The sequence below is a fragment of the Lucilia cuprina genome, chromosome 5 (assembly GCF_022045245.1).
Source record: "Lucilia cuprina isolate Lc7/37 chromosome 5, ASM2204524v1, whole genome shotgun sequence".
NCBI lineage: Eukaryota > Metazoa > Arthropoda > Insecta > Diptera > Calliphoridae > Lucilia > Lucilia cuprina.
Window position 1 is genome coordinate 10,645,368 of NC_060953.1, and position 22,922 is coordinate 10,668,289.

Here is a 22,922-nt window from a genome sequence, read left to right on the forward strand (position 1 = left end):
AGTTCTGTTCTAGTTCTGTTCTAGTTCTTTTCTAGTTCTGTTTTAGTTCTGTTCTAATTCTGAGTTCCAGTTCTATTCTCGTTCTATTCCAGTAACATGCTATTTAGGTTCTAGTTTAGTTTCAGTTCAATTCTAGTTAATTCTAGCTTTCAATTATAAATCTTCATATAGGGTATTCAATTAACTTTTAGTACTTAAAGTTATAAACCTGATTCTGATACACCTCAAGAGTATGTTAACGCAAACAAGTCTTACTCTGAAATTACTCTTTCTATACTTTTAAAATTCGATTTAAATTGATAATAATGTAGGAATTTCCAGTTTAAAGAAAAACAAAGAAACAACAAAATATATAATCAATGTCCAAGAATAATCTCTTTTTTTATTTAGTCTAAGCTCAGCACTCGCAGTTGAAGGTAGATGCTTAGATTAAACGCTACTAAGTACAAATTTAATTGGAATTGCAAAAAAAAAAACTTTATACTAAACGTTATGTATAGGAATTTATTATCTATAATATTACTGGTAAATCTAGCAGGATGGGGCTGTACCTTTACCATACAACCGGCAGAATTTAATATAATTGGAGATAAATTTACTCTATCCATACCGAGTAAGTATGACGGGGGGAGGGGGGTGAAATACTGTATACCTAAATAATGACGTTGTTATACATACTTATAGATACATATTTTTCTTATATATTTAGATGATCCTGACATCAAGTGGGTATCTTTTCATGTTAATATTAATAAAGAATTTCGTTCCTTTGAAACGGGTCAATACAGCGGTACAGCTAGTATACCACAAAATAAAAAGTGGACCGTTGAGTTTGACAAGAAACTGCAGGACAAAGACATTGTCTATGTTTGGATGGCTGTTCAGCATAATCGTTTAATATTTCGCGATAAAAAAGATCCCATTTCTGTGGAGGCTTTCAGAAGTGGTAATCCTAATTATAGAATTACTACCACTGCACCTGATACTTCTGGTGAAACTTCAACAGAATCCTCTACTAAAGGAACAATTGATGTTACTTTAGAAAATAAAATATGTCGTCCTACTGTTTCCGAAGTTCCCAGATCATTTGGTGGTCCCTATTGTCGTGATGATTTAATATTTTCGGATAATTTTGATACCTTAAATACAAAATATTGGACAAATGAAGTACGTTTTCCACCCACCATTGATGATGCAGAATTTGTTTTATACAATGGTACAGCGAATGTAGAAGGTGGTATACTGAGAATTGAGGCCAGTTTGAATAGTAAGAATTTGAAAAAAGATACTATTGATTTGGGACATAGGTAAATAGAAATTTGCGCTATATAAATTTCTTCAATTAAAGCTAAAATTAAGACCTAACTAAACTATATAAAGATCCTTAATTAAAGTTTAATTTAAACTAGAATTAAACTTTATAAAGATTCAAATTTAAAGCTTAAACTGTACTAGAACTGAACAAGAACCGTACTAGAGCTGAACTGGAACTTGAACTGAACAAGAACTCAACTAGTAATAACTAAAACTGATATTGATCTTAACTAGAGATGCACTAAAACTGAACTAGTGCTGAAAATGAACTGAACTAACTATGGACTAAAACTAAACAAGAACTGAACTAGAATTGATTAAGAACTGAACTTAATCTAAACTAGTGATGAACAAGAACTTGAACTGAACTAGAGCTGAACAAGAACTGAAAAAGTAGAAGCTAAAACTAAACAAGAACTAACTAGAATTGAATTTGATATAAACTAGGAATGAACAAGAACTGAACGAGAACGGAACTAGAGCTGAACTAGAACTGAACTAGAACTAACTAAAACTGAACTTGATCTAAACTAGAGATGAACAAGAACTAAACAAGAACTAAACAAGAACTAAACAAGAACTAAACAAAAACTGAACTACAGTTTAACATTAACTGAACAAGAAACGATCAAGAACAGAACTAAAATTGAACTAGAACTGAACCAGAACGACACCAGAATTAAACTAGAACTAAACTAGAGCTGAACAAGAACTGAACTAGAATCAAACTTGAACTGAACTAAAACTGAACTAGAACTGAACTAAAACTGAACTAGAACTGAACTAGAACTGAACTAAAACTGAACTAGAACTGAACTAGAACTGAACTAGAACTAGAACTGAACTAGAACTGAACTAGAACTGAACTAGAACTGAATTAGAACTGAACTAGAACTGAACTAGAACTGAACTAGAACTGAACTAGAACTGATCTAGAACTGAATTAGAACTGAACTTAATCTAAACTAGAGATGAACAAGGACTAAACTACATCGGAAATAGAGCTGAACAAGAACTGAACAAGAACTGAACTAGAACTAAACTAGAACTGATCTAGAACTGATCTAGAACTGAACTAGAACTGAACTAGAACTGAACTAGAACTGAACTAGAACTGAACTAGAACTGAACTAGAACTGAACTAGAACTGAACTAGAACTGAACTAGAACTGAACTAGAACTGAACTAGAACTGAACTAGAACTGAACTAGAACTGAACTAGAACTGAACTAGAACTGAACTGAACTAGAACTGAACTAGAACTGAACTAGAACTGAACTAGAACTGAACTAGAACTGAACTAGAACTGAACTAGAACTGAACTAGAACTGAACTAGAACTGAACTAGAACTGAACTAGAACTGATCTAGAACTGAACTAGAACTGATCTAGAACTGAAACTACAACTGAACTTAATCTAAACTAGAGATGAACAAGAACTAAACTACAACGGAAATAGAGCTGAACAAGAACTGAACTAGAACGGAACTAGAATTGAAATAAAACTGAACTTGATCTAAACAAGAGATGAATAAGAATAGAACTAGATTTGAACAAGAGCTAAACAAGAGCTGAACTAGAGCAGTTGAACTAGAGCTTAACATACACTGAACTAGAACTAAAACTGAACTAGAACTGAACTAGATCTGAACTAGAACTGAACTAAACTAGAACTGAATTAGAACTGAACTAGAACTGAAATAGAACTGAAATAGAACTGAACTAGAACTGAACTAAAATTGAATTAAAACTGAACTAGAACTGATCTAGAACTGAACTAGAACTGAACTTGATCTAAACTATAGATGAACAGGAAGTGAACTACAACGGAACTAGAGCTGAACAAGAACTGAACTAGAACGGAACTAGAATTGAACTAAAACTGAACTTGATCTAAACTAGAGATGAACAGGAATAGAACTAGAGTTGAACAAGAAATGAACTGCTGCTGAACTAGAGCTTAACATACACTGAACTAAAACTGTACTAGAAATGAACTAGAACTGAACTAGAACTGAACTATAACTGAACTATAACTGAACTATAACTGAACTAGAACTGAACTAGAACTGAACTAGAACTGAACTAGAACTGAACTTGATCTGAACTAGAACTGAACTAGAATTGAAGTAGAACTGAACTAGAACTGAACTAGAATTGAACTAGAACTGAACTAGAACTGAACTAGAACTAAACTAGAACTGAACTAGAACTGAACTAGAACTGAACTAGAACTGAACTAGAACTGAACTAGAACTGAACTAGAACTGAACTAGAACTGAACTAGAACTGAACTAGAACTGAACTAGAACTGAAATAGAACTGAACTAGAACTGAACAAGAACTGAACTAGAACTAAACTAGAACTGAACTAGAACTGAACTAGAACTGAAATAGAACTGAACTAGAACTGAACAAGAAGTGAACTAGAACTGAACTAGTACTCAACTTAATCTAAACTAGAGTTGAACAAGAACTGAACTTGAACTGCACTAGAACTGAACTGAAATAGAACTGAACTAGAACTAAACTTGAGCTAAACTAGAAGTGAATTAGAACTGAACATTATCTAAACTAGAGATGAACAAGAACTGAACTAAAACGGAACTAGAGTTGAAGAAGAACTGAACTAAACTAAACCGGAATTAGATTTGAACTAAAACTGAACTTGATCTAAACTAGAGATGAATAAGAATAGAACTAGGGTTGAACAAGAACTGAACTACAGCTGAACTAGAGCTTAACATACAATGAACTAAAACTGAACTAGAACTGTACTAATACTGAAATAGAACTGAACTAAAACTGAATTAGAACTGAAATAGAAATGAACTAGAACAGAACTGGATTTGAACTAGAACTGAACTAGAACTGAACTAGAGCTGAACTAGAGCTGAACTAGAGCTGAAATAGAACTGAACTAGAACTAAACAAGAACTGAACTAGAACTGAACTAGAACTGAACTAGAACTGAAATAGAACTGAACTAGAATTGAACTAAACTGAAGTAGAACTAAACTATAACTGAATTAGAACTGAACTAGAACTGAACAAGAACTGAACTAGAACTAAACTAGAACTGAACTAGAACTGAACTAGAACTGAAATAGAACTGAACTAGAACTGAACAAGAAGTGAACTAGAACTGAACTAGTACTGAACTTAATTTAAACTAGAGTTAAACAAGAACTGAACTTGAACTAAACTAGAGTTGAACAAGAATAGAACTAGGGTTGAACAAGAACTGAACTACAGCTGAACTAGAGCTTAACATACAATGAACTAAAACTGAACTAGAACTGTACTAATAATGAAATAGAACAGAACTAGAACTGAATTAGAACTGAAATAGAAATGAACTAGAACAGAACTAGATTTGAACTAGAACTGAACTAGAACTGAACTAGAGCTGAACTAGAGCTGAACTAGAGCTGAAATAGAACTGAACTAGAACTAAACAAGAACTGAACTAGAACTGGACTAGAACTAAACTAGAACTGAAATAGAACTGAACTAGAATTGAACTAAACTGAAGTAGAACTAAACTAGAACTGAATTAGAACTGAACTAGAACTGAACAAGAACTGAACTAGAACTAAACTAGAACTGAACTAGAACTGAACTAGAACTGAAATAGAACTGAACTAGAACTGAACAAGAAGTGAACTAGAACTGAACTAGTACTGAACTTAATCTAAACTAGAGTTGAACAAGAACTGAACTTGATCTGAACTAGAACTGAACTAGAATTGAAGTAGAACTGAACTAGAACTGAACTAGAATTGAACTAGAACTGAACTAGAACTGAACTAGAACTGAACTAGAACTGAACTAGAACTGAACTAGAACTGAAATAGAACTGAACTAGAACTGAACAAGAACTGAACTAGAACTAAACTAGAACTGAACTAGAACTGAACTAGAACTGAAATAGAACTGAACTAGAACTGAACTAGAACTGAACAAGAAGTGAACTAGAACTGAACTAGTACTGAACTTAATTTAAACTAGAGTTAAACAAGAACTGAACTTGAACTAAACTAGAGTTGAACAAGAACTGCACTACAACTGAACAAGGACTAAATTAGAACTAAAATGGAAGTAAACTAGAACTAAAGTATAAAAAACTAAAACAGAAATAACTGAATGAGAACATAAATAGAACTGAGCTGGAATTGAAAGTTATGTTTAAACATAAAGATATACACCTCTATGCCCCTTCTAGATGTACGAGTATAAATGTTGATAGCGAATGTTCTCTTACTCCACGTGGTGTTTCTATGCTGCCGCCCATAATTTCAGGACGTTTATCAACTAAAAATCATTTTCGTTTTAAATATGGGCGCATTGAGGTGAGAGCTAAACTACCCATTGGCGATTGGCTATATCCCTGTAAGTTTAAATGACAACACATAACGAATCTCATTATAATTCTTTTATTTATTAGTAATATCTCTACAACCCTCAACACCTACCTATGGTGATCACTATAAATCCGGTGAAATGCGTGTGGCGTTTGCACGTGGTAATCATGAATTGAAATGGCAAAATAAAAATATCAATGGTGGACGTTTATTTGGTGGTGTTATTTTGAATAAAAATGCGGAGCTAAGACATCAATTTATGAAAGATACTACTATGTCAAATGTAGAACATTTTGGTGAACAATTTCATTTGTATACATTAACTTGGAAACCGGATGAGTTGATATTGACAGTGGATGGTAATGAATATGGTAGAATTAAAACTAATTTTAAGGAAATTGTCAATGAACCCATATGGAATAAGGGTGAAGCTAATGCTCCTTTGGATCAAATGGTATGTTTTAAAACTTTAGTTTAAACTTAGTTTGTGTTATACTTCTTTTCTTTTTATTTCATTTTAGTTTTACATTACCTTGGGTTTGGCAGCTGGTGGCAATGGTGATTTTCCCAATACCGAAAATCAACCCTGGAGCAATACTGATCCTCGTGGCAGTTTAAATTTCTTTAGAAATCGTGACATTTGGTTCCCCACCTGGTCTCAACCGGCTCTCGAAGTGGATTATGTTAGAGTTTATGCTGTTTAAAGACAGTGGAAGCATTTCATATTATCTTAAAATATCAAATAAAAAACTTTACAATTATTTGATAAAAAAGCTTATTTCGCCTTAAAAAATATATATTTTATAAACTTAATATAGTAATAAATAAAAACATATATTTTACTGCTTAATAATTAAAACAAATTAGTTTTGCAACTATTAACTTACAATAAAGTGCGAGTATTTTGCTAAAAAATAAAAAAAAAATATGTAAACAATTTTGTTAACAAATAAAAACAAGTTTACAAGTCATTTTAGTTTTGCTATTAAGCAAATAAATATCATGTAGTTTCTTCAATAGTTTCATTTGAAACTTTTTGTTCTAAAGAAGATTCTAAATTCTCACTTAAATCTAAAAGTTCTATGTCACATTTAGCAGGAAAATCATCTAAAACTGTAATGCCTATAGAATTATCTGGCAGATTGGCTGTACTTTCATGATAACCAAACCAATATATTATAATGCCGGAACCAAATCTGTAAAGATAATTGTTTATAAATCAAACTAGTGAAAACTTTTTTGCTAATTTACCTATTACAATAACTACTTAGTTGTTGTTGTATATTCCATTTGTGGGTTTTAACATCACCAAAATTTGCTTTACTCTCAATCCAATTAATGACTTCTCCTTTGTACAGAAATGGTAAAATCATTTTAATATCGGGTGTTTTGTCATAACCCAAACGTCTAAGATCATTTTCATCATAATAGTGCATACCAGCCTCATTGGCTCTTTGTTTAAGCTGGAAGAGAAAGACAAAAACATAAATAATCAAACAGGCTAAACTAGCAGACTTGTAATCATAAGACTAGAACATTCTAAAGTCTATGAAAGACGCTTTTAATACCGCGGTTTCAGTTTACCGCCTATAGAAGAACCTGCTGGCGAAATGAGTAAGAACAAAGTCTCGGCTTAATTGATGGATTCATACTTCGGTCTACCGGTTACATCTATAGGTGCTGTTGCCAAATCAACAGAGGTCATCCCATCTGCGTGATTGTAAACGGAAGTGATGTTTTACATCTCAGAAGTTAAACAACCAAGCAGAAATGGCCAGAGATTAGATAGTTCGAGTACTTCAGCAAAGTGTTTGTACAGTGTTTGGACCGGCCCAATCTATGAACAAAAAATGCCACCTGAGTTCTTCATTGAAGGATTCAGTGGCGATGGTAGACCGTTGTCAAGTCTAGCTAGTGAATGACAAAGACCACCGTGAAATAAGGCCGTCGAGGCAGGTGTTCACGTAAAGCACTCCGACATTCGTTTCCAGAACACCCTACTTCACTTAGACGAATGGATTTATGGACTAGCCTTATCGAAAAAGACCAATTTCTTGGCTTAGACCAAAATTCAGAACACCAGGTTTAAAAATTAAATAGTTTAAGCTGTTACAATAACAACAACCATTGTAAAGAATAGTCTATACATTGGAGTAAAGATTGTAGTTAAAACCAAAGAATAAACTTTAGTCTAGGTTTAAGGAAACTCAAAAATCTGAACTGTAGAATAGTCTAGTCTATAGTTAGTTCCTTTGATTTTCCTATTAAACTCTTACCTTAAATTCATATTCCTCCCCCAACACTCTTCTCTTGAGATCAATAAAAGGGCCATCCTGTGAATCACTACATAAACATTGTGCTACATTAGCGGAGAGCAGAGGATCTTCGATTAGATGAGGATAACGTATCAATTTGGTCAATTGCATTTTTGTATTAAAATCATATTTCATTTTCAATAAAGAACGACACATCATAGCCGGACCAATTCTTAGTTCTCTAGCTATATTCAATAGTATACTACTATCTGTAGGAGAATTTTTAGACATTTGCTCATACCTTTTAAAAGAAATAAGGAGAAATATTATTTTAATATAAATTTTACATATTTTACAAAAGAAAATCTTGCACCTGTCCAAATATAATTGAGCATTGGCATCATAACGCCAATACTGGGAACGCATACGATTTGTTAGTTCATTTTGTAGAATAGCCTTCAGTGTTAAACGCTGTATTTGTGGATAGTTATCTTGCAGTTCCATTTCACAGTCTATGGGCAAACCCTGATAGTTGTTAATAAAATCACATACATTACGATATTCATGGGCAGTGAGTATACGTTTGCTATTGTCTTCCTCAGAGGCTGGCCGGAGAGTAGTTGTGTTGGAGGTCATTTTGATTTTATTCCTAAAAAATTATTGTTATTAAATTATTAATACATTCTTTTTAGCACAATTGTAGAAAGTAAACAAAAATTATTGATAGAAATGCCAAAAAGAGTAAGTTTTTTGCGGGGTTTACACACATATGCACACTCATACTCATGCACAAGGTGAATTCACATAAGGTGGTAGTAGTTCAAAAACAACATAATTTTCATTGTACATATATTGTTTAGCCAAAACGTGAAAGTTAACTGTGGCCTAATGGATATTTTATTATTTTTTACATAACAATCTTACAAAATAACGAAGTTTTTCCCTGTTTTAATGAAAAATTCTTTATATAAAAATGTAAACAATAAAAAACTCTGATATCAATGAACAAAACAAACAGCTGACTGAATAACACTACCTTATGTGAATTCGCCTTGCTCATGCACAGCTATTTTTTTTAGCTTAAATGTTAAATTCCATAACAGAGCTGTTATATATGAGAGAATCATGTTTGCAGGGTTGTATTTTACGAGTAGTAGTATAAAAATAATAAAATGTAACGTTTTATTTAAAAAAGGAAATTTCTAATAAGATTACATACAAAAACAACATAAAAAATAACGGAAATTTTAAATATGTATTATATGTAAAAGGCTTTAAGGGTAAATTTATTTTGTAATTTGCAGAAAATCATAAAATAATTGAAGATTGCTTAAAAAAGGTTTAAATATATTAAACATGTTTTTATGAAAAACATGTTTAATATATTTAATATAAAAAATATAATTTCTTCAATTTAGGCAACATTTTACATTATATTTATTTTAAAGATTTAAGATTTTGTAAAAAACAAAAATAAAATTTTTCAGTTGGGATTTTTTCTTTTATAATTTTCTATTGAAAATGAACAGAAACTGACCCCAACTTATTTTAAGGTTATCAAATTTAATTACATCTATATGTATTCTTCAGTAGTGGACAACTGTTTTGTTTGCTCAAAGATAAGCACTATTATTAGGCTTTAAGAAGTGTATGTATGTTTATTTATTGTCTTTTTTTATTATTTTTTCTTAAATACAAATAAAAAGAAAAGTATTTGTATAGAAAGTGCAACAACATTTTAAACTGCATAAGAAGACAATAAACTTTTAACAAGATTATGAAAAATAACATAATTCAACTGAACTACTATAATTATTATAATCATAAGATATGGCAAATAGTTTTAATATGAAGTGCAGAGGAATTTTTCTTGTAGTCACAATGTAATAAGATTTATTGTTTTTTATTATTAAAATAAATAAATTTTTCAAATGATTAACTCATTTTTACTATAAGTTACTTTTTTAAAGTTAATTTGTGGAGTAAATTTTAAATTAAAATTTTCCAGTAATTTCTAGAAAAAAATTTCTTAAATTAAATTAATTTAAGAAAAATTTTAGTTAAAAAATTTGTAGAATTTTTATAAATTTTAAAATTGTTCATCAAAATTTAATGAATGGCAATTCTTAGTTTAAATTGTGAATAGATTTCAGTTTTAGTTTTTAACATTTTTAAGCATAAAAAAATATTGGTCTGAATATATTTAATTTAAAATATTCAGACAATTTTTTTTGCAAAAAAATAAAATTTTTATATAGAAAAATTTTTATATGACATTTTTTAAAATTTTTCTATAGAAAAATATTTCAAATAAAAATTTTTCAATAAAAATTTTAAACTATAAAGTTTTCTATAGAATTTGTGTTCAAAAAGTATATTTTTTTATATTTATAAAGAAAATTTTTAATATGAAAATATCGAATTTTTCTATACAAAATATTTAAATCGAAAACTTTTCTGTAGAAAATCATTTTAAACAAAAAACAATTCCAAAGAAAACAATTTAAAATATATTTTCTTTAAAATTAAAAAAAATTATTTAAAAATTTACAACAAAAGATAATTTTTGTATAGAAAAATGTTCAAACGACATCTTTTTATATTTTTCTATAGAAAAATATTTAAAATTAAAATTTTTCAATAAAAATTTTAAACTAAAAAGTTTTCTATTCATATATATTTTTTTCTATAGAATTTGTTCTTAAAACTGAAATTTTTATATCTTTACCGAAAATTCTTAATAGAAAAATATTAAATGAAATATTTTTCTATAAAAAAATATTAAAATCGAAAACTTTTCTATAGAAAAACATATTAAACAAAAATTCGTAGAAAGAAAATAACTTAAAAGTAAGTTTTCGATTAAAATTTATTTTCTTTAATTGTTACTTCAATTTCAAATAATTTCTATAAAATTTTCTCAATTTTCTAAAAAAATTATATAATTCTTAAAAAGTTTTTCTAGAAAAGTTTAAACAAATTCCATTATTGCTTTAATTTTTAACAAAATGTTTAAATATAAACTTCATAAGAAATCTATAAGATATTTTTATGTTTTATTGAAATATTTTTCAAATTTTTTGGTATTTTATTTTATATAAAATAAGTTTTTTTTATCATTATCATTTTAAAATTAAAAATTTCAATACAAAACAGCCATTTCTAACGGTAAATGCTTGAAGGGATCAGTAGCTACTACTATTTTTTGCAACTGTGGCAAAGCTAATGAGAAAGCAAAAAAGAAGAACAAGCGTCACAAAGTTAAACTTTTTCAAGTGCGTTAAAATGTAAAACGGTTAAAAAGTGAAAAATAGTGTTAAAGAGTGTTAAATATAATAATATTTTTAGTTTATTTGTTTAAATAATATATTTGTAGCATTTATTTCATTAAAAAAGTTACAAAAATAAAAAATATAATAGAAAAAATAAGTGTTAAACAAAAGTTGTGAAAAAAAAAACAAAATGCCGGATGGCTGGCTATAAAAACTTTACATCTCCACGTAAGTTGGCATGGTCATGACACCACAATTGTTTTTACGAGCCGACATTAAGATATAACCATCATTTCCCCAATAGGTAGACCAAGAATTCTTAACCAACCAATAATCTTCACCATTGATAGTACCATAACCCACTGCCAAGACAGCATGATCCAGTTCATCTAAGCCGTTCTTACAGGTAGGTTCATAATAAACACCATGTGAATAAAAACTAAAAGTTTTGGGTGAAGCATCAATGGCCACTGACAAGGGACCATGCTTAAGCAAAGCTATCTTAAAAGCTTGTGGATCGTTAGAGGTGACATTAACGAAGCCTGTGATAGGAGCTACTAGGCTAACATTCTTAGCATGACAATAACCATCTTGACCCAAATAGGGACCATATTCTTCTTCAGTAGGCACACCACCCATTTCCATCATCCATTGATAGGCACGGAAATCTTCACCGCCATCACAGCCATTATTGCCATACTGCCAAGAGCAATCGATTAAGGCCTGTTGAGACAAACGCACTAAATTACCGCCGTTCTTAAGGAAAAATGCACCCTCCAAATGGCCAATGGTGCCAAAAGACCAACAGGAGCCACAAACAGATTGATCTGAAAGATAAAAAAGTAAAAATGACTCACATGTTTTAAATATTTTCCGTTAATGTCTACCTTTAACTGGTGTCACCGCACCATACAAACGCCAATCGTACTGATCTGGTATATTGTCTCTCAATTTCTCCACATTATAGGGAAAAGGTTTGCCGGTATTATAAATGCCGGACGATTTAAAACCACGTCTAGCTCTCATCTCCTCATCGGTCTTATCCGCCAAATGATTAACAGCCAAAGTATAACTCAATTTTCCACGATTTTTCGAATTAATAAATCTTAAATTTTGTCTAAAAACATTTTTACGATATTCATGCTCCTGTTCAGTGCGATAGTCCACCCCATGTTTATTTTTAAAATGATTGAATGCATGCTCTACATGGTGATCTGAGGCGGGGTGAATAAATTCCTGCATAGGATTAAAGGTTGCATAGTGACCTTTTCCGGGACCCGGAAAAGCCATACATTCCATATTGTCATCCAATTCAAATACTTCATTAGGTATATCATCATGTTCATAACTATCATAGTCTAAATAATAATGATCATAATGTGAACCCAAGAGAGTGTTGTAACCTCTCATTTCATAACGTACTGGTAAAGGCATTCTGCTGGCTGGATAATGTGGCGATTTCTTATAACGCACCCATAATGTATAGACATTTTTCTTCTGTCCTATGGTCTCTTCCAAACGGAATTTATCACAATTAAAACCTAAAAAGGTTTCAGTGCCTATCAATTGGAATTCTTTGGCATTAGGTAAAATGGATTGTATTTGCACAGGATCTTCGGCTGTGCCATTGAGTTGTAGACATGTGACTTTGTTAAGTTCAGTTTTAGTGGTAATAGGTGCCAATTTGAGGGAAGTACCATAAGGATGCTCATTGGCCAGTTGGTAAGTTTTCACCATGCCACCATAGTAATCAATACGTGAGCGTTTGGTGTTCTTATCATACCAGGCATAGAAGGGTTCAGCTATCTCTGCGTAGGGTATGTATAAGGTGCCTTTGACTATGTAGTTGGCATCCCAACGGGGAGGTTTCGTGGCCAAAGCTGGAAATTAAACACGAATAAAAAAAATTATTTAAAACGATTGAAATTAGGATTAGGATAGAAGTGCAGTAGAACCCAACTAGAAGTGATGTAGAACTGAACTAGAACTGAACTAGAACGGAACCAGAACTGAACTAGAACTGAACTAGAACTGAACTAGAACTGAACTAGAACTGAACTAGAACTGAACTAGAACTGAACTAGAACTGAACTAGAATTGAACTTGAACTGAACTAGAACTGAACTAGAACTGAACTAGAAAAAATAAGAACTGACAATATCTGACCTATGTCAGATCCCTTTAGATTTACTCACTTTTCAGAAAGAAGATCATTGCTTTTATTTTAAAATATGATTAAATATAATTTTTATTTATTTAAAAAATTTAAAAGAAAAACTTTACACAAGGTACTTAATGACTATGTTTTGTTAATTACTAATATTTGGGATAATTAAATGGGGGGTAAACAACTTTGGCGATTCATATTCATTTTATGTTTGATCTTTTTTTCAAAAAATTTGTATACAATAATAATATTAATAAAAATAAAAGAAGATTCGTTTAAATATTTACATAGAAATTGTTGTGTTGTTGATTTAGTAGTAAAAGAGAACTTTTTTTTTTTAATTTTTTATGTTTGAATTTTACAAATTTAAATTTTATAATAATTTTTAAATACCAATAATAATTATAAATAGACTCTTAAGATTGTTTATAACTATAAATACAAGATATGTGTTGTTGTTGTTTTTTGTTTGTTTTGTATATATTTTGTATTTTTTAATAAATGTACGTATTTATTTATGTTTTTTTTTGTTTTTGTATGTGTTATAAATATGGCCTAATTTAGTTGCTAATATCACAAGGAGATCATTTTATAAAATAAACTTAAATGTTAATAACTAAAATTAACTAAAAATTTAATTAAAAACAAAAATGCAAAATTAATTAAAACAAGAGACTTACGAAAACAATAATGAGTTTTAAAAGTTATATTTGTTTCTCAATTTAATTAAAGGCACATTTGTTTTGAGCATTTGAAACAAAAGGAAAACTTATGATTAAAAAAAATATGTTAAAAATAATCTCAATTTTATATAAAAACTAATTTATTGGCACCAAGAATTCACTTGATTATATATAAAAAATAATGTGGTGTTATTATGTAAAATATATAAAGGAAATTTACAATTGAAAGAAAAAACTATTTGTGGGGGTTTACGAATAAAGAGCCTAAAATTAGGCAGTGAAGTTCTTTGAAAACGAAAGCCTAAAAATAGGCTATACGTTTTGTAGTATGAATGTTCAATATCTACTTAGACTTGCTTATTTGAATATAGGGTAGGGTACAGATTAGTCTAATCTATAGACAAGACTATAAACTAGACTATAGACTAGACTATGGACTAGTCTATAGACTAGAGTATAGACTAGAGTATAGACTAGACTATAGACTAGACTATAGACTAGACTATAGACTAGACTACAGACTAGACTATAGACTAGACTATAGACTAGACTATAGACTAGACTATGGACTAGTCTATAGACTAGACTATAGACTAGTCTATAGACTAGACTATAGACTAGACTATAGACTAGACTATAGACTAGACTATAGACTAGACTATAGACTAGACTATAGACTAGACTATAGACTAGACTATAGACTAGACTATAGACTAGACTATAGACTAGACTATAGACTAGACTATAGACTAGATTATAGACTAGACTATAGACTAGACTATAGACTAGACTATAGACTAGACTATAGACTAGACTATACAATAGACTATACACTAGACTATACACTAGACTATACACTAGACTATACACTAGACTATACACTAGACTATATACTAGACTATAGACTAGACTATAGACTAGACTATATACTAGACTATAGACAAGACTATAGACTAGACTATAGACTAGACTATGAACTAGACTATAGACTAGACTTTAGACTAGACTATGAACTAGACTATAGACTAGTTAGGCTATAGTCTAACTAAACTATAGGCTAGACTATAGACTATACTAAACTATAGGCTAGACTATAGACTATACTACAGACTAGACTTTACTCTAACTAAACTATAGGCTAGACTATAGGCTATACTAGAGACCAGACTATAGGCTAAACTATAGACTGGATGCAGACCAGACTATAGACTAAATGCAGACCAGACTATAGAGAAGACTATGGTTTAGACTATAGACTAGACTATAGCCTAAGCAATTCACTAGACTACAGACTAGACTATGGACTAGGCTACATACTAGACTACTGACCATGCTATAGACCAGAGTATAGGCCAGACTATAGCCTAGTTATATACTAGACAGCTATAGTCCATTTAAAGACTAAGCTATAGACTAGATTAAACTTTCAATACCGACTTAAAATTGTTAACGTTTTACACTTTTTAAAGTATATATCAATACCCTTTTCTCAAAACCCCCTAAAATTGTCTTTTCCCTCCTTAATTTATTTTTTGTTTTATAACAAAGTGGTCTCTTATTAATGAATCTGTGCTTTTGGAGACCAAAATGACTTTCTTCATAAACTATCTAAATTTTTTTCATTCTCATTATTTCTAAAACTATAAAATCCAAATTTTCCTAAATATCAAACTTATAATTATGTTCAGCAATAACGTCGTATAAAGATTTCTTAAAGAAAATCTTTCAGTTGCGTGACTTTCGACATTTGCCTCCAGCATATTGGATACTGTAAGGCCTGATAATATCAGATTTGTGGTAATTTTATGTTCTTGGGCCGCTATTAATGTGGATATCTTTTCCGCTTCTCTACTGCAGGCCTCAATTTGCATACGTGTGGGTGTATTGGTACGTGGTACAATAGCCACAAATATACCGACTTCCATGGTTAGGAAACCGGTTAGTTGACATTCACTTATTTGTATTAAAGAATCCAATTCACGCAAAACACTATGTAGGGTTAATAAATCTTTGTGTTGGCCTCTTAAGGCATAAAGAGCTCGATCAATTTGTTTGCGTGAGTAAATAATGCGAAAAGCTCCCGCACAAATGGGACAACAGGCTCCGGGCGGTATAATAGAAGGGCAGTAGGGTGAGGGTGTATTGGAACATTTGACTTGGCGACATCTTTTGCGTTCCATTTCATTGGTTAACAAGCCTACCTCACGACATCTGCCCTTATAGTCCACTAAAATATAATCCGCCCAGGCAGCACATTCATGAGGATAATCCACACCATTAATGCCGCATACGGGACCCTTCCAGCTGCAACCACGATTACAAGAACCCCAATGTGAGAAACTAGACTTGGAATTGAGTAAATCACAGGCTGATTTAAAGGTAACACCCTTAGAATCGCAAACCGAATGCTCCGATTTGCCACAAGGTAACGTTTGATTAACTGCAGATAAAATCCAAAATTTAATATAAACAAGTTGCATATCTTATAAGCAATACTTACCACATTTGTACTGTAAACAGGGTCGATGCATACTGGATAAGCAGATCTGTCTATGAGGCAAACATTGGGTTCCTGCAGGACAGTGATAGGTTCCTGGTGTACAAGGATTCCACACCGTACAGGCACCATACTCTAAATCACTGTCCTGCACACCCAGACAGCGGGCAATACACAAAGAAGGATAAGTACGTCCATTGCTGCCACATACCGGCACATAGTGGGTAGGACAATTGCAGGGCAAACTGGTATAAGAAACATCTGTATAACCTGTTGGAACAATTATAAAGTTTACTTCAAATAGCTTTAACCCTTAAACCTCCACTTACCTGGCATTTTACATTGTTTTTTGGTGCAGGTTATTTCTTCGGCATAACAAGTACATAAATTACACTCCAAATAAAAGGAAGTACCATGTTTGATCTTTCTACCACCCGGCAGAACACAACTCTCATAAGAAACACTGGGAAGAGGCTGACAATGTTCGATACGTCCCTGTAAACCACAACGACAAACCTTAAAACCACCACGATTAGCTGTCATTTGTACTGGAATGCGAACATAAGCACCAAAAGGAACTAAATAATTGGAAGTCTCTCCCAAAGCACAACCCGGTATACATTTATAGGTAGCAGAACCATTGCGTGCCGCTAAACAAACATCACTAGCATTGCAGGGATGACCACGACAGGGAGAGGTGATTTTATGATGACCACCCGTCTCTTTAGGAGCATCACTTTCTTCTAAATAAGGTCTCAGCGATACACAGGATGTGACATCACCATCTGGATGCAATCTAGCACAAATGGCTTCAGGATTGTAAGTGGTATTTAAACGTGTCCAATCCAAGCATTCCATTAAAATTTCATAACAATTTTCTCTACAAATATGATTATAATGTCCCTGTATACTACAGGGTTTGATTTGTAAAACACAAGCTATAGCCTTCCACTTGTCGGGGGAACATCGAGTCATATTCTTAATGGGTAAGGTTAAGCCTCCAGGCAAACTAACAAAACCTCTCTGTTGCCACATCATTAAATCCGATTTAGCAGCCATATCGGCCTCCACCGTACAGCTGCGAAACAATTCTGTGGGACGATTATTGAAATTTGTACAAAAACTTAAACCATCACAACCCAATTCACACGGCTCGTCTACTTCATCGATACACTGACGCAATTCCAATTCATTTGGCATCATCATTAAACAGGATGTTTCAAAATTATTCATTGTACTTGTCCAATCTGTGGTATATGTTTGAAAACATAATTTACGGCATTTAGATGATAGAGCCTTCTCACAACACTGCAATTTGGCACCATCTATACCCAAACGATTAATTTGTGATACCTCGGTCTCTTGGCTACTTGTTATAACAGAGGGCACAAAGATTTTGCGCTCGGCCGTGAAGAAACATTGCCATAAAGGTAGATGAGGTAATACAGTACCACAACCACCCGCCTCCAGTTCTCCTATAATAATATCCGTACTTTCAGTAGTATTGAGGACGGAACGACAAGTGTTGCGACAATTTTCATTGTCGGAAAAGTCACAACATGGTAGATCTGTGGGGAAGAAACAAATTTAATTAAAATTTGCTGGACTTTTTATAAAAAAACACTTACATTTGTGTGAGTTGGTAACGGGTGTCATGTCCGTAACATTTCGGACACATTGCAAAACATCGGCATTCTTTTCACCACACATTTCATGCAAACGTTTATAGTTGTTCCTTTTATGGGCTGTATGAGGTTCGAAGATGTCACGACAGGACTGAAAGATAATAGAAATAAAGGGGGTTTGAATTAATATATAAATATTTATAATTCGAGAGGAGTTGAACTCTTTTTGTCTTAGTGATATTCCTAAGAAGTGACAATGCTGAAGCATTAAGCAATTAATGTTCCCAAGACAATTGGACTTTGGATTTTGTATTGAAATTATCTTTTATATTAAATTTGGTATATCAAGAACTCACTCATCTTAGACTGCGTATGGTAAAAGAATGAGAAATTTGTGTGGAAAACTAATACGGAAGAAACACTACCACAACTCTCATCTATAAAACAGTGATCCTGCCTAAGAAGTGTTCTTTTGTTTACAGTAACCATTGGTGGTCAGAAAGATGCAAAGATGCATGATCCGAAAGTTGGATAGTTATTCAAATAGTTACCGATGGTGGCTTTGTCTTTTCAATTTTCTACCTCCGGTAACCTTAAATTTGTGAGGAATCTCATGGTTATACGCTCCGGAAGGATCAAACTTTTATAAACATTAATGAAACATTCAGAAGTCACTTTAAAGCGATGATCATTATGATCTTGTTACGATCAAGAGTATAGACTTGGTAATGCTACAACAACGAACATTTCATGTTCCTATGACATCTGAGTGTTGCCAATGACTGATTCTTAAGTGATCGATAAAGAGAATCTCCTGTTTTGGTTTACAGTAATCAATGATGAACAGAAAGTGGCTCCATGTCTTCTCAATTTCCAACCTCCGATTACCTTAGGTCTGATAGAAGAGTCTAATGGTTATTTTCTTTGCAAAGATCAGAGTCTTATAAACACTTATGTATCATCAATCATAATGACAGTCTTGCTAATGTTTTTGCATGGATCATTTGATGTTCCCAATTACAACTGAGTCTGAGCTTTGGCAGCAACAATGGCTGATAACTAAGTGTCGTTTATAGAGATCCGTTAGAATCAAAGTTATTTGCTCGGGAAGAATCAAAGTCTTATAAACTTTAATGTATCACACATTCAGAGATCATTGTAAAGCAATGATCATCATGATATTGTTACGATCATGAGGATAGACTTGGTAATGCTACAACCTCGAACATTTGACGTTTCTATGACATCTGAGTATTGCCAATGCGTCTGACAATTGACATTTCTACTGTAAATAGAATGATAATGTATGATTTTTAAGTGATCGATAAAGAGAATCGATTACCTTAGGTCTGATAGTAGTCTAATAGTTATTCTCTCTGGAAGAATCATAGTCTCATAAACTCTCATGTATCATTGATCATGATGACAGTCTTGCTAATGCTTTTACATGGATAATTTGATATTCTCAAACACAACTGAGTATGATCGTAAGCAACAACAATTCCTGATAACTAAGTGTTGATCATCATTTTAGGACAATGCTGACAGTCTTGCTAAAGCTTATGAGTCTTGACTTCAACAATGTCTGATACCTAAGTGACTGATAAAGAGAAGGGAATTGTTTTACTGTCAAGTTTTCAGTATTTGTTCTCTTCGTAGTTTGAAGTTGGATCTGGAAGTGAGAGAATTTCTTTTGGTGTTTTCAATAGTCAAGGTCTGCTGAAGTAGTTTAGATAGCATTATGTAAGTGTTGCAATTGTTGTGCAAGTATTGCGATCGCGTCATGTTTAACAATTTGATTTTTGATGAATTCTAACGTTTAAGTTACTTGACTTATATTTTCCAAATTGACAACAGATAAAACAACATTGCGATCGATAATTTGTCGGCTCAATAAAGCTTTAAAGGTCTTGAGTAATTAGCTAGGACAATGTACAAATCTAATCAAAAGATCTAAAAACACTAGCAACCAATTTAAATTCCCATCAAACATGTCTCTTAAAGTTCGACGACATTTTTCCATTACAAATATTGAAGTTTATCTATCAAAACCCAAATAAAAGGAGGTTGGCACCAAAATTATTTATTAATATAAGCGTATTTTTAATTAATATAAACACACCCACTAAATATAAATTTACTCATCATCATCATCATAATGTCCAACGAGTACAAGTGCCTTAAATATCAAATTAGACACACACACACACTCATACACCACTCAATTGACAAACTCAGCAGTAGTCGCGTCTCATCTAAACGTTTGTTACTAACTAGTACATAGAGAAAATGATCGTTTCACTTACCTGTAAACATTCAGAGGTGCGTGCCTTGCCACAGCAACGATCACCATCCTCTTGACGTTCGAAACATGCAAACATGTGTTGTTCATCACTTTGGCGGCAGGCATTGATCAATTCACCGGTAGACGATGATGTTACACAAGCATTGATGCAGCGCGGTGAAACACCCAAATCACAACAACTACGACCGGACCACTGATAACTTTTACGAGCGGCTGTAATAGAATGAACAAAAAAAAAAAAAAAAACAACAAATAAGTTTATGAAAATTAGAGAAATGTAAAAAAATAGAAATTTATTTGCAATACGTAGTACGATAATGAAAAGGAGGGAGAAGGTTTAGGAGGGGTACAGAGAAAACTAGAGAAATTTCCTGTCAAGCTAGTATAATTTGTGTGTTTTAATTTTTCTTCTCATTTTTATGTTTATTTTGTGTTTGTGTTGAGTTTATATGTATGTAAATTGTCATTGTAATTGATGACAGTCAATTAGATTTAAGTTTGTGTCTATGACAACGATCATTTTAAAGTGGCTCTTTATTTTTGTTTACTGTTGTTGCCGTTGCTGCTGTTGTTGTTGTTATTATTGCGCCATTTATTTGTTTGTATACATTTGTGTGTCACACAAATAAATCACATTTCAATTGATTACAACAACAGTATGTTGAAAATTAAAGCACAAGTGCCATCTATCCCGACAGCCAGTCATTCTGTGTCTGTTAGTCGGTTGCTCAGCCGAAATGCTAGTCAACTGGTTACAAGTGTTTTTCGTTACAAGTGGGCGTTTGTTATATTCTCTCTTACAAGTGTTTAATTTCATTAGTTCATTTCGCTAGATTTGCATGTGTGATTGGATAATCTGGATGTTAAATTTTAAACAGAGTCTCTGGTAAATGTGTATTATGAATGGCTTAAATAAAGAAGTAATACATTACATTTTAAATAAATGTATTTAGATTTAATATAAAGTTTTTAAAATGAAGTTGACAGTTAAGTATGACAGGTGATAATGAATTTTGAAGAGGAGTATTTTATATGAGATCAGTTTTGTTGGGCAAAGAAAAGCTTGTGAATTATCGAAATGAGTAGAAAAGGGTGCAACTCTTGATATGTCAAATGAGTTTAATAGAGGTGTATAATCACATGGAAAGTATTAAGATCAGAGTGTTGATAAGGTTGAGCGGTTTAAGATTTTTCTTCTACAGACTCTCTTCATCAACCGCGGACTGAAAGACCTGCAGACTCTCATCATCAATGGCGGATTGAATGCTGAATTATAATTGTCCAAGTTTTCTCTGTATTGATCAAGGAGTATATTATGTACTTAAGAGTTTCATCAGAAGATTGATCATTTGTTTATTATGCGGTGGCTATTTCTAGATTATCCAAGCTTAGACGAGGGGAGCTAATAGTGGCAGCAATACAATTCTTCGATTCTATATATCGATCTCGGTAAACATTGTTGAAAGTAATATAAGAGTTTGTTGTTTTATAAATTATTTAACGTTGCCCGATCTTAGACAAAAGTGCCGATAACAATTGCAAATACAAGACACATTTGATGTGTGATTTATATTGACCGATCTTTGAAGAAAGTGCAGATAATGATTGCTGAAATAAGATCTAAATCTTCTTAGAGTTTTACAACAGATTGATCATGAATCTGTAACTAGATCGGTGATTCTGAATGGCCTGATCTTAGACGAAAGTCTCGATAAAAATAGCAAAAGCAAGACAATTCTTCTTTTAAGAAAGTCAAAATTGATCATGAAATTGTAACTTGATCGGCGATTCTGAATTGCATGATTTTAGACGAAAGTTTCGATAAAAACTGTGAATTCTTCTTTTAAGAAATTCATGATTCGTCATGTGTATGTCATTTAATGCGTGATTTATATATACCGATCTTAGAAGATTGTGCTGATAATGTTACGATCTTAGAGGAGAGAATGCTTATAGTAATATGTATAGGCGCTACTATATGGATCGCGGATTACAATCCACTAAGGTGGAGTCATTGTTAAGAGTTTCTTCAGATTGATCATGGGTCTGTTACTTGATCGGCGATTCTTCTTTGTCGATCTTAGAAGAAAGTGCTGATAATTATTGATTGATGAGATTGATCATGAGTTTGTCATTTGATGATTGATTCATATTGCCCAATCTTAGAAGAAAGGGATCCAGTTGTTAAAAAAGATTGATCAACGGTTTTTTACTTGTTCGACGAATCTCTTTTGCCGATCTTAGAGGAAAGTGCTGATATTTTTTTCTACAATGATCACGGGTATGCTACATATTTAAATGATTCCTTACAAAGATCACAGTGTTGTCATTCGTTCGATGTTTCTGCATTGTTCTAGGGTAACGATTACAGTCCACTAAGGTGGATTCAATGTTTCACAGTTTTTTCAACAGTTTTTCTATATTCATCTTGGGTTTCACT

At 32.1% G+C, this 22,922-nt stretch overlaps 4 protein-coding genes across 4 annotated transcripts in view; 1 reads left to right on the forward strand and 3 right to left on the reverse strand.

Annotated features, from left to right (window-relative positions):
* The first annotated feature begins 385 nt into the window (after positions 1-385).
* Positions 386-6,593, forward strand: LOC111683825 (gram-negative bacteria-binding protein 1). The gene is made up of 5 exons (XM_023445940.2): positions 386-613; positions 710-1,307; positions 5,540-5,706; positions 5,762-6,132; positions 6,200-6,593. Exons 1-5 carry the CDS (start codon positions 421-423, stop codon positions 6,380-6,382), a joined length of 1,512 nt encoding a protein of 503 aa, XP_023301708.2. The 5' UTR covers positions 386-420; the 3' UTR covers positions 6,383-6,593.
* Positions 6,594-6,672: 79 nt separating this feature from the next.
* LOC111683841 (CDAN1-interacting nuclease 1) lies at positions 6,673-8,794 on the reverse strand. Its single transcript, XM_023445957.2, has 4 exons — positions 8,307-8,794; positions 7,955-8,234; positions 6,930-7,141; positions 6,673-6,874 (listed from the first exon to the last, which is right to left on the reverse strand). Exons 1-4 carry the CDS (start codon positions 8,567-8,569, stop codon positions 6,679-6,681), a joined length of 951 nt encoding a protein of 316 aa, XP_023301725.2. The 5' UTR covers positions 8,570-8,794; the 3' UTR covers positions 6,673-6,678.
* A 2,487-nt stretch (positions 8,795-11,281) lies between these two features.
* On the reverse strand, positions 11,282-13,092 carry LOC111683828 (digestive cysteine proteinase 1; the record flags this gene model as incomplete). Its single annotated transcript, XM_046951481.1, has 2 exons — positions 11,282-12,032; positions 12,093-13,092. Coding segments are annotated over 2 exons (1,611 nt in total), but the record flags the coding sequence as incomplete, so codon positions are not given.
* Positions 13,093-15,241: 2,149 nt separating this feature from the next.
* LOC111683813 (reversion-inducing cysteine-rich protein with Kazal motifs) overlaps positions 15,242-22,922 on the reverse strand; it is a 31,450-nt gene continuing 23,769 nt past the window's right edge. The window contains exons 3-7 of the mRNA XM_023445927.2: positions 20,484-20,695; positions 18,181-18,328; positions 16,882-18,120; positions 16,556-16,822; positions 15,242-16,495 (exon numbers count right to left, since the gene is read on the reverse strand). Of these exons, the coding sequence (XP_023301695.2) occupies positions 15,696-16,495; positions 16,556-16,822; positions 16,882-18,120; positions 18,181-18,328; positions 20,484-20,695 (2,666 nt within the window). The 3' untranslated portion in view covers positions 15,242-15,695. The remainder of the gene's footprint in view (positions 16,496-16,555; positions 16,823-16,881; positions 18,121-18,180; positions 18,329-20,483; positions 20,696-22,922) is intronic.

What these genes read in the sequence shown, in the direction of transcription:
- LOC111683825 (XM_023445940.2), top strand. Translation starts at nt 421, where the DNA reads ATGCTTAGATTAAACGCTACTAAGTACAAATTTAATTGGAATTGCAAA. An exon ending in ACTATTGATTTGGGACATAG is followed by an intron (nt 1,308 to 5,539) that starts GTAAATAGAAAT and finishes TGCCCCTTCTAG; the next exon opens with ATGTACGAGTATAAATGTTG. An exon ending in ATGCTCCTTTGGATCAAATG is followed by an intron (nt 6,133 to 6,199) that starts GTATGTTTTAAA and finishes ATTTCATTTTAG; the next exon opens with TTTTACATTACCTTGGGTTT.
- LOC111683841 (XM_023445957.2), bottom strand. Translation starts at nt 8,569, where the DNA reads ATGACCTCCAACACAACTACTCTCCGGCCAGCCTCTGAGGAAGACAAT. An exon ending in GCTCAATTATATTTGGACAG is followed by an intron (nt 8,235 to 8,306) that starts GTGCAAGATTTT and finishes TTCTTTTAAAAG; the next exon opens with GTATGAGCAAATGTCTAAAA. An exon ending in CTAAGTAGTTATTGTAATAG is followed by an intron (nt 6,875 to 6,929) that starts GTAAATTAGCAA and finishes TTATCTTTACAG; the next exon opens with ATTTGGTTCCGGCATTATAA.